Raw genomic sequence first — 12,784 nt, forward strand, 5'->3', positions numbered from 1 at the left:
AATAAGGCAAGTGCTAAGACTAAAGAGAGAACCCCTATAAAATTTTAGTCCACATAGTCAGACAGCTTGATAGTACATACAAGCGAGACTAATATTAGTAACCTCCTAAAAATAACAATAGATCATTAAAAACGTTTTTTGTTCCATTTTTCTATTTTATTTTATTGTATGTTATTTTATATTATATTCTACTTCTTTTTGTGATAATACCACGACCCTTAAAATCAGCGATTATTAAATATTATCTAATTTTAATATGAGGCTTGGTTATTAAAAAATTCGTAGATGTACAATTTCAGAAGTGGTTTAATTTTTGATGATGTTGTTGATGTGGGATTAATGCATCTGATGATGAAGAGGGAGAAAGTAAAAACAATGAAATATAAAAATAAAATTGAAATCCTCAAATCCTCTGATAAGTTTTCAGCCACCTTATACAATGAGCATATGAATTTTGTTTTTATTAATTGTATAATGTATATTGCTGACAATTTCCTTTGGATACTGATTCAAGTTGTAGCTATATTAGCTATTATTATTAAATTCGGTTGTGGATGATTTGTTTAGAATTTGCTAGCTCATTAATTAGCAATTATACCCATTTTCATTGAACAACCCTGAATTCTTGTTTTGTAATTTTGTGAACATCAAGGGATTTGAAAAAAAGGATTTTTTTTTTTTTACGAGGAGCGTTTTCTCGGTTACACAAATTGAAATGAGATAACAGTACACGACTTTCTTTTCATTACTATTTTTAGTTTATACATAATTATCAAACCCATGAAAACTGTACTTCTACACGCACACACACACATACATACAACCTACTCTCTAATGGATTACACAATAAATAAGTGGGGTTTTTTTCATGGAACAAATAGTATACAAATTCAATTCAGTGAAAGCTGGGCAGGGCGAAACTTATTCGAAATTGTTTCTTAAAAAATATAAACAATGTGTTGCAAAATTGAGAAAGTCTGAGTAAAAGTACCACCAAAATACAAGAATTGACTTGAAACAAACAATACTAATATCGAAATACAAAAAAGTATTAGATTTCTAACCGATATACGTGAAATCCATTTCTAGATAATAGACTACTTTATATTTTGGAACATTGATGACGAATATACAATTGTTTGAATGTTACCATATCTTACAACTGTATCTGATCCTACATAATGCAATGCAAGAGATTCCTTCCTTAATAATTAAATTTGCCATGGCAAATTATTTTACAGGATATCTTTCAATCCATTCAAAGTTTTTACATTAGACTCATCCTTATACGATGTCTTTTAAAGAAGGGATGGAAATAATCACACATCTCAATTCTATTGGCTGAACCTAAATCTCCCGACTGGTGTACTAACTCATCAAATATTGGCAGCCTTCCTTAAACATTTATATAAATTATTGATTCTGCCAGAGAAACGAAGCCAAATGTTTAGTTTAAGTTATATGATACTGATTGGCATCTTGAAATGGATATGTTTCTTATTAAATCATAGAGCTCTCGCTTCTATCTCATCTGTTTCGGTTCTTAAATCTTGATTCGAAATAGAATAAAATCAAATTTGGATTTTTCTTTTTTATTCTATTTTATTTTATTTTATTTTTCGGATTTATCCGATTTCTCGTAAAGCAGACAACAAAAAGTTTCTGTATTACAGTCACACGCTTTTTGGTTCAACAAAGTGGCTACATTTATTCATCTCCTTTTTTTTCTATTTTTCTTTCTTTCTTTCTTTTTCCGTTTGCTTATATTTCCGCACCACGGAAATAGGTCGAATGGGCATCTTGTATCAACAATAAGGGATCACCAAAGCAAACGAAAATTAAATGTAATATGCTGCAAATTGGTAAAGCCATCGCAATTGTGAAATATACAATTCTTAACTATTATGAAACTGATTGAGTATTGTCTACAAATTTTATGCGCTTTGGAGTAATGAGTGTAAAATTAATCCAAACTAAACAAAATAATATACCTGTATAATCTATGACCACAAGTTTATAACCGAAAAATAAAAAACAAAATATTCCCACGAAGAAAGGTAAAAAAATTAAAAGGAACATCCTGGCCAATTATCAGAAATCGAGATAACATGAAACCGAACTAGCTAAAACAGAAAACTCAAATGAAAGAATAGAATATTGACAACATATCGAAAAGCATAATCGAGTGCTTTTCACCGAAAATAACAACAATACGTAGAAAATCAAACTTATTCAACGGCATCACAAAATAATAGTCAATGTTCAAAACGAAAGAAAACAATACTATAGAAGATTGATTTATAGCATTATGAAAGCACAAATCAAACCAATGGTGATTTCAAGATGAACTCCAAGTCTTGCTGGACCAGCAATAGCTTCAAGTATAGATGGTGACACAACAGCAGGAGTTGGTGATGATTGTTGACCCTCGATAGTTGGCGTTGTCAATGTAGTAGGAGGTTTACCAACTGTTCCTGGGGTGCTTTCTCCGGCGACTGTGGTTTGTGTAGTGGTTCCTGGTTTACCATGTGTAGTCAATTTAGTAGAAACAATTTCATTAGTAGTAGCTTCTTCGCCTGTAATTGTCTTGGTAATTGTGTAACCCTGTTCGTTGGTAGTACAGTACACGATGACTTCGGATGTAATGGTTCTTGGTTGTGTCAACGTAGTTTCGATGGTGGTGGTATATTTGGCAACTTCGGTGGCTGGAACTGGGATCGTCTTGGTAACAACAACTTGTTGCTCATTGGTAGTAACAATAACAGCACATGTTTCAACAACAGTTTCTCCGATGGTTTGAGTAGTGTAAACAGTCTTTGTGTAATGTTTGGTATATAACTCTTCAATTGGGCAAGTCGTGGTAATAGTTTGTTCGTTGACAACAGTAGTTTGTATAACCTCTGTCTTTGTCTTTGTAGTAAATTCGTTGGTTACAATAATGCAAATAGCTGTTTCAGTGGTAACAACTCCGTTTGGACAAGTAGTAACATAAACAGTAGTCTCCTTAGTGACAGTGTGGTATTTAACTTCAGTAGACTCAACAGTATGCTTCGAAGTTTCTGTTGATGTTTTTGTTTTGGTTTCAGTTGAGGTTTTAGAACATTCAACACAGGTAACAGTCTCAGTTTCTGTTTCTGTTTCTGTAATTTCAGATGTCTCAGTTTCCTTGCCGGTAGATGTCGGTGGGATCTCTTCTGATGATGTTTCCTCTGATGAAGTTTCTTCGGCTGAAGTTTCTTCGGCTGAAGTTTCTTCACTTGATGTTTCTTCACTTGATGTTTCTTCAGCGGAGGTTTCTTCACTTGATGTCTCTTCACTTGATGTTTCTTCGGCGGAAGTTTCTTCGCTTGATGTTTCTTCGCTTGATGTTTCTTCGCTTGATGTTTCTTCGCTTGATGTTTCTTCAGCGGAGGTTTCTTCACTTGATGTCTCTTCACTTGATGTTTCTTCAGCGGAGGTTTCTTCAGCGGAGGTTTCTTCTGATGTAGTTTCTTCAGCTGATGTTTCTTCGCTTGATGTTTCTTCAGCGGAGGTTTCTTCAGCTGATGTTTCTTCGCTTGATGTTTCTTCGCTTGATGTTTCTTCAGCGGAGGTTTCTTCACTTGATGTCTCTTCACTTGATGTTTCTTCAGCGGAGGTTTCTTCAGCGGAGGTTTCTTCAGCGGAGGTTTCTTCTGATGATGTTTCTTCACTTGATGTCTCTTCACTTGATGTCTCTTCGGCGGAGGTTTCTTCAGCGGAGGTTTCTTCTGATGATGTTTCTTCACTTGATGTTTCTTCAGCGGAGGTTTCTTCAGCGGAGGTTTCTTCAGCTGATGTAGTTTCTTCACTTGATGTTTCTTCGGCGGAGGTTTCTTCACTTGATGTTTCTTCGCTTGATGTTTCTTCGCTTGATGTTTCTTCAGCGGAGGTTTCTTCTGATGATGTTTCTTCGCTTGATGTTTCTTCAGCGGAGGTTTCTTCACTTGATGTTTCTTCAGCGGAGGTTTCTTCACTTGATGTTTCTTCGGCGGAAGTTTCTTCTGATGATGTTTCTTCACTTGATGTCTCTTCGGCGGATGTTTCTTCTGATGTAGTTTCTTCACTTGATGTCTCTTCAGCGGAGGTTTCTTCGGCGGAGGTCTCTTCACTTGATGTCTCTTCTGACGACGTTTCTTCAGCGGAGGTTTCTTCTGATGTACTTGGTGGTGGACAAGGTACTGGTTGACCTTTAGATGTCCAATCACAACATGCGGTAACTTTGTTTTTATCATCAAAGCAGCATTTATCAAATTTTGGGTTATTTTTATTATCAAAACATTGAGGACAATTACCTGAAACAGGATTACCATTTTTATCCTTTTTACAATTGGAAACAGGGTCGGGGTCGGGGTCGTCTCTTTTATCAAGTTGATTTTCATTAATGAATGGTAAATTTGGAAGTGATTCTAGCAAACTAGACATCACAAATGATAACAAGAAGATATAACACACGATAGCAACTCGTGATTTCATTAACATCATTTTAACTTATTAGCAATTGGGAATGGAAGTGACTATAAAGTTTGATTATAGGACCAAAAAAGTTTATGATTGTAGATGATGGAATCCTCAAGTATTTATAGAGTATTTTTTTTTTTTTTACAAACTGGTTATATTTAGTATCGTCGGATTATTTTGTGGATTGATCAATTTCATCTTTACTTACCAATAAAAGGAATAATGTTTGCTAAACAATAAATATATTTAGAAGAATATCCAATTCCATTTCATCCCTTGGCAATTTCTCAAATGATAGAATTTATTTACATTATTATTCTTACTGTATAACCACCTAAATTTCATCAATCATTTTTGGTCATTTCTATTTTTATTTTGGCCATTATAGATTCATGAATTTCATCAATTAATGCAAAATTTGAGAGAAAGAAAGAAAGAAAAAAAAAAGTGATGAAAGTAACAATCAAAAATAATAATATTAATAATAATATTAATAATAATAATAATAATAAAACAATGAAACTAGATGAGCACAAGATACAAAGACAATATAATTAAAGAAATCAGCCTTTTAAGTACTAACTTAAAGATACTTTCTAGTTTGTTTTTTCTTTCTTCCTTCTTCCATTTTTGTTGTACCATTCGTATTACATTTTTCATAGTGCTTGTTTTTTAGAGGAGGAATTGATGATTTATTGTTTGAAGATTTTGCGGCAATTTAAAGTTTGTTTGTTTTTTTTTTTTTTCTTCTTTTTCTTCTTCCTCCTCCTTTTTAACTTTTAAAATTATCCCTTCCACGGCATTATGTACAATGTATGTTTGTGAAGCCATTTGTACTACAATTCAATTTTCTTTTAACCAAATATCATCCAAGTTTGATTTCATCTTCTTGAGTCTACTATAAGAATCGTTCATTTATGATTTTACAGAACAAAGACAGGTTTTTTTTTTGATTCTGGAATATTCAATATTTTTTTCAATGATTTGACTAAATCTCGGAGGGATTATTTGAAAAACAAAAGAGTATTCAACCCCATGAATACGTTTTCTTGTGGCGGGGATAATATACAAATACATGAGCAAATATAATTTGTTTCAATAGTTCTTTCGTATTCATTCATTAAACTTCCTATCTTGGATTTTTCTAATAAAATGCGTCTCTAGTTATCATTAACAATTGAACTGTGTAGAGTCAATTTGAATTAATGTTAACATTTGATATATGAATGTAAAAGTACACTATATTACTTACTAGGTCACTGAATTTCACTTTTGAGATATCCACAAATCTTTACTATTACTTTTTCTTAAAATTATTCCATATTATTCAAAATTTCATTACCAGGCGGTTGAGACACGATAATTGATGTTATTTATTACTGAGTCGGGATTTTATTTTTAATATTTAGTGCTATTTTGTGATATACTAGATGTTGGGTTGATTAAATTTTTCTCATTTAGTCAACTTCTTGTTTCTCTAATTTTAAGTAATGCTACATGTTATATCATATCATGGCAAATTGTTTCTATAATAAGATCGTTTTGTAACAAAGGGGGAGCGGAGTGTGAGAGAGAAGGTGGGTAATTTAAGATCATTCAATAGATTAAATAATGACATGAGATCTTTGATCTTCATGTCTTTTTCAAAATTTAGGAGGTTGACCAAGTTAAAAAGAAAGGAGAGATAATCTACTAGTTGAATTAGTAGCTGTTAAATAGTAAAACATGTTATGTAATATCAAACCATGACAAATGTAGTCAAAAACGTGAGTATGTGCGTTGTTGGTGATGTGCTGGTGGTTTATATGCGCCCACTCAAACGCAAAATCCAATATGTTGATTTTGCTGAACAATCATAAAAAGAAACTAATAAGGATGAAACAAAGTGTGTATGTTAAAGAAATTGCGGGACTAAGGTGATGGTTATAATGCTGGGGGCGTGACTATGCGCAATGAATACTTAAGTAATATTCAAACAATAAAAACAAAAGCATATACGTACAAAAATTCCTAATAATAGAGTTCCTAATGTTTATTCTAATTTTATATATTTGATGCAGAGTTGGGATATGTAATGAATTGTAAGAAATCACTTCTTGAGCACTGTTTAGAAGTGATATCAAATTACGGGAATTAAAGAACATGATACAACAAGTCAGACAAATGTGAAAAAAGAAAATGAGAAACCACCACCAAAAGCTTAGACATAGTAGTGAGACAGTTTGATAGTACATACAAGCGAGGCTAATATTAGTAAACTACTAAAAATAACAATAGTTTCATCCAGAATCTTTTAATTTCTTCTTTTCTTCTTTTTCTATTTTTTATTTTTTTATTTTTATTTTTCATTGTTTTATCTTTGAAGTGATTCAAGGATCCTTGAATTGAACCTTTGATAAATATTATCGAATCAGAAAACGATACTTCGCAATATAGATTTGGTGTATGTACAATTCAAGAAGTACTTTAATTTTGGAGTTTGATGATGTGTGTTGATTTTTGGAATAAATGTATTTAATGAGAAGAAGGTAAACAATAAATTGAATTAAAATGGATTAAAATGAATTAAAATAAAATAATATAATATAATATAAAATAAAATAAAATTTTCAAATCTCCAAATGGTTCTAAGATATACACACATACAATGAGCAATTGTATAATCCACATAACAAATAAGTTTTTTTCTAAATTTTAATTCATTTAGTTTAACACAGGCAATCTTTTGGTTATTTGAGTATCTTGTTTCTCAATTTGCTAATTCATTGATTAGTATTGTACCCACTTATGGATTACCCCTTAATTCCTGTTTTGCAATTTTGTGAGCCTCGAGAAATTCAAACTTTTTCATTTTTTTACGAGGATCGATTTTTTTTTTCAGTTACACAAATTGAAATGAGGCAACAGTACACGACTCACTATTTTATTTTTAGTTTGTACATAATTCCATAATTCCTGAAAATAATATATTTATACACACACATCTTATTATTGACTTTGCTTTTCTCCTCCTTTGCTATATTTATATTATTATTTATAACTTTACCATGTTAATACTTTTCATTGTCCGTGGCCTGCTCCATCAATACAACAGTGACACCCACTCACACCCACTCAATTGGACATATACGTGCGATGAGCAATCAGATTGCTAATCCGCTAATAGATCCTGAAAGTTAAGATTATGAGTAAAAGAAGATGTACTAAATTTAGTAATCTTGACGGAATAAAAACTTGGTGATGATAGTGATATTAACTGATCATAATGTACCTAATGAATTAGACAAAATAAAAGTAAATTGTACCCATCATTTTCAACATCTTCAATTGTTTTTCGATGACTTGATGATCATCGATGGCTACAAAATTAGAAGCGACTTTAATATAATTTCAGTTCATTTTTGTAATTATTTGGCAGAAAATTTTACACCAATAATAAATTTGATTGACTTTTATGAACACACAAGTAGGTATGTTCTCCTTAACAGTGATTGAACAGCATACACATCTGTTGAAGGTATTGACTGTTTTAATAGAAGTACAGATACGCGTTCAATACTGGATCTAGACCCGACAAATGGTTGTCTTGTATTTACGTGTACTGATCAAAAAAAAAAAAAAAAAAAAATGAGAGAAATCTATTATCTATTATTTCAACCCTGCCAAGTTAAATTTCCTTGTGAAATCAAATTATTATCAGTAAAAATATTTAACCATTTTGATGATAATATGAAATTTTTCAATTATTAAGGTTATTGACTGATTATATCCTGGGTTAAATCGGTATCTTATCTATTTCCTGAAATGGTAAGTAATATTTACACACAAGAAGGAATTTTGAGAAATAACACAATAATAGATGATAAGAATTATACAATCGGAGTTATTTATGACACAATGTTGGGAAAAACAACAAAAAACAAAAGAGGTGGACAAATGATTCTGGTAAAGCGAAGATTCTTATAGTAAGTATCCCTTACCATGATGTTTTAACTATTTATAGAGGAACCAATCACATTCGATCTTAGTCCGTGGAAATGCAATTAACATAATTTGTATATTTCAAGCACCATTGTGTTAACATTATTGTCACTCTATTCAATGTAGATTAAATAAAGATAATAATAATTGCAACAGCAACTCCACACTACTCCTATTCTAACATGGTTCATCAGAGTCAAGAAAAAAAAAACAAGCAATCTATGGTATATAAGTAAGTATTGTTTCATTATGATGAAATACAAAAAACTATTGACGCTACCATACCTTGGTCGTGCTGCCATTGTACATGTCATAGTGGAGTTTTCAAGATCCCCCTGTTATACCATAGAATGTTTTATTTTTCTTTCACTTTAGCGGGGATAGTTAAGAATTATTGAACGAAGGAAACAAAATAAACTTGTAAGGGATGAGTATGACATTGTTTGAATTTTTCAATTATACCTTAGTTTATTTTCATTGCCAAAGTTAAAAGAGAATTGAAAGATTAAGGATTGGGTAATTCTTTCAACCGGAGTCAATTTAAACAATCATTGCTATTATTTATGGTTATGAATATTGTATTTAAACCTTAGTATTCAAACCAATTTATCACATCTCTTTAAATTACATACCCTTTCCCTCTCTCTCTTTCTCCTTCCATTTTGCTTCATAGTTATACGGTATTGTTTTATGAAAGTTTCATATGTATGCATTCACCTCAATTTAGGATCAGCATAGAAAATACTGTATAATACAATCTATACTTTTTCATCTTTTCTTTCCCGCCCTTGTTTCTGACCCCCTATATGAAGGGATTTACAAAGACTGCAAATACACAAAAATAATTGTTCCCACCCATCATCATACACCCCTGTAATAGACCAAAACTATCAGGAATGTTACAATTGCATGAAAGGGTATATATAACTAGTCTTTGTGTGTGTGTGTGTGTTATTAAAAAGCTTAATGATTCTAGAACAATTCTTCAACTACATTATTTACAATCATATGTATACTCAGACCACAATATCACGTTTATTGGCGAAATTGGCTATACTTTATTTTTATACTTTTATTGTAGTACGTTTGAAAAATGACATGATTAGTTTTTGTGGAACTTCTTCAAATCAGTTACTGCTTTTGGGGGTAGCCCGGTATTTCCCATGTATATGAACCAGGGCTTCGATAATTTTTTTTTTTTTGTTTTTCTTTTCTTTTAGAGGGGAAGATAACTGTAATAGTATAATTTTAAATTACATGAGATGGGGGAGATGGAGGAGTATTGATGGTCAAGTTGAAATATGTTTCTGTAATACGATCATTATGGTTTGTGGTTAATTGCTTCTATCTTTTATAATAAAGGGTCATGATAGTATTATTGAATTGAATGACCCTTTCGTAATAAGAATTGATTGGTATGAAATATGCCAATTTGATAGAAAATGTGGAGTAATTGAATTATTGCTTGAAGATAATAATGTTTTATTATTTTTAGTAGTATCAAGTATTTTTTACTGAAGATATATTATCAAATCAACATAGGAAATAACCAAATTAGAGAATGAAAAAGCGAAGGAATTAACTGCACCATGAGTTAATAGTAGCCAACAATAAAAAAAAAAAATGAACAATTTGATTGTCATTACAACACATCTATGTAAACTATAATGAATTTATTAATGAAATGGCCAATCATTTTGTGGTCTTCATTATCGTGAAAATATACAACCTTGTTACTGATTTTTTCTTTTTGCATTTTCAATTCTTCTTCAGTCGTTTCTTTTAGTAAAGAATTTTTAAGTTCGGTTTGTATATTTGAACAGAATTCTTCAGAAAGTGGTTGACATGTGGATAAATTTAATGAACCAATTAATTGAAAATCTTCTCTAGATGATGAGGGTTGCGATGATTCGAATGATGAGGATGAGGATGAGGAAGAAGCTGACAAACAATTGTTTGAGTTGTTGTTACTGAATACTATTAATTTGTTGAACTTGACATTGTTATATAACTCTGATGATGACTTTATTGTTTCAATTGTAGTTGATGATAATTGTGGAGACATGTTGAGACATATGCAGTTCCTGAATTTTCTTACTCGTTTTATTTTTTTTTTGTTTTAATTTTTTTTTTTTTTCGTTCTGTGTGTAATTATGTGCTTGAAAGAAGTAAGGAAAAAAAAAAAATTAGTCTAATGTAGGGTGTAGTTTTTGATTATCTAGTAATACTTATTCGATACTTTTATTTTTCCCAATAGCCACAAAATGTAATGTAGAAGAGGGTGAATAAATGAAAAACTTTATCTAGTTATATATATAATGGGAAAGTAATAGTTTCTTATCGAAGCAACTAACAACGAGATAATATAATGTGACTAAGGGAGGGAATGTTATATTTACAGTTATACTGCTTATATTATTATATCGGCAAAAATTTAACATTCTTACCTAAACATTTTCGGCGACTATTGTTTAAATGGATGTAATTTCAATGTATAAACTAAAACCAAAATAACATCCATTTTACACAAAATACAAAGTCCAATTTAATTTTAATTAATGAAATTTTATGTATCAAAGGAGAGACAAAGAGAAACAGGGCTAACAGGAATTTACGTTACCCCCTAAAAGATCATTTATTATTCTTACTTCTCCACAAGGGGATGGTGACATCTGGAAAATAACGTATGACCTAAAATAAAAGGGAGGGGGCATTTAAGAGGTTCCAGAATTTCTTTAGTGTTAAGTTGTATCATCTTATATACCTAAATACTTTATTATCTTGATAGTATTACTTTGAAACAGATTGCAAAAAAAAGAAAAAGAAAAATGTACACATTAAACATTAAAGCAAAAATCATATCACGTCTCCCGATGGAACAATGCCAAATATTCACAAATTTCGCCCATCAATTGTCTACCACCCGTAAGACATGTAACGGAAAGAACGACAAAACAGGAAAAGCTTAACTAAAATCAGTATGTAGATTGGAGGGTTGTTAATTGTGATCACGAATATTGTCTTATCAACAATTTCAATTCGCACCATAGTTCTTAAGAGAGAAATAGCGGCAGATAACTTTACAACATGCATGCAGAATTGATATACCCGCTGGCACATGAAAATCCAAATTGTTCTCGAAATATACTATAATTGTTCTTCTTAGTTAACAAGGGGCGTAGTTGTTAGTAAATGTGTGGGTGGGGGTTTCATTTGTGTTATAGTATTTTGAGTTTTTCTTTGTGTCACTTTAATAGTATAAACTTATTAGAAAGGTAAAATGTTCTTTTAGCTTTTTGAAATTATAACTATAAATATAATTCAATTTCACCTTCATCGAATAGCTCGTTTTTTTCTTTTTGCATTCTTCTTATAATGTTTGATTTCCTTTTAATTGGAATTTTGTTTTAGTTGTTTTATTTTTATTTATTCTTTCCTTTCTTATATCGTAGTACTTTCTCTGCAATTTTTTTAGTACGATCAGACATTGAGACAATTAGGTATTTAATTCATTCAATTCCTTCCTTCTTAATTTCCTCCATTACATCTTCCCATCATATTGTTTATACTACCGATATTTCCTTTGATATTTTTTTTTTCGCAATCCAGTTTCACCCATACAAAACGATATCAAAGAATAAAGAATCGTTTATTTGTCTTCATTATTATCTGAGTGAAATTTGAAACAAACCTATAATTCACATTACATTTGATTATCCATACATTTCTTTTTCTTATTGGTCATTTTTTTGCCTATATTAGGAAAAGTTTTTGATATCCAAACCAAAGTCACCTCCCTTCCTCCATTTGTGAATTAGAAAGAGAGTGTGACACAAACTTATCATTGGTTGCACGACCCCCTTGAAATTTAATCATTCCCTCCAAGAACGGTGAAGAATATTAATAGAAGCAACCAAAAAAAGAAAAAGAAAGTTTCGACCCTTGAAACCCGAAGTGAAATTTTTCGTATTCTAATTAAAGAGAAATACAACCAGTTATATTTTTTAGTGGGATATAAGAGTCATCAGATAACTTACTTTTGTTTTAGTTACAAGTCACGTTTTTCTTCTTTTTTTTTGTCTTTTGTTCTTACTGTTTGCTTAACCCAACAATTTCAGCCAACACCCCACCAGAAAAAAAGCAAGGCTAAGTTAAGCAAAAGAAAGCAAAGCAAAGCGAAGAAATTATAATAAAACAAAACATTGGCAGTGTCATTAATTTTTTTCATTTTTCAGTTTATTTCCGGGATTACATAATCGAGAGTAAATTTACCACACGCACACGCACACGCACACGCACACGCACTACACAAGAAGCCAGAAGA

The 12,784-nt window shown here is 31.2% G+C and overlaps 2 protein-coding genes across 2 annotated transcripts; both read right to left on the reverse strand. All coding sequences in view use genetic code 12, as the record gives it.

Moving 5' to 3' along the window:
* Positions 1-2,298: 2,298 nt before the first annotated feature.
* CTRG_01967 (uncharacterized protein) lies at positions 2,299-4,503 on the reverse strand (the record flags this gene model as incomplete). Its single annotated transcript, XM_002547614.1, has 1 exon — positions 2,299-4,503. One exon carries the CDS (start codon positions 4,501-4,503, stop codon positions 2,299-2,301), a length of 2,205 nt encoding a protein of 734 aa, XP_002547660.1.
* A 5,599-nt stretch (positions 4,504-10,102) lies between these two features.
* CTRG_01968 (uncharacterized protein) lies at positions 10,103-10,525 on the reverse strand (the record flags this gene model as incomplete). The annotated part of the gene is made up of 1 exon (XM_002547615.1): positions 10,103-10,525. One exon carries the CDS (start codon positions 10,523-10,525, stop codon positions 10,103-10,105), a length of 423 nt encoding a protein of 140 aa, XP_002547661.1.
* Between the last annotated feature and the right edge of the window lie 2,259 nt (positions 10,526-12,784).

The sequence above is a fragment of the Candida tropicalis genome, assembly GCF_000006335.3.
Source record: "Candida tropicalis MYA-3404 genomic scaffold supercont3.2, whole genome shotgun sequence".
Classification (NCBI taxonomy): Eukaryota; Fungi; Ascomycota; class Pichiomycetes; order Serinales; family Debaryomycetaceae; genus Candida; species Candida tropicalis.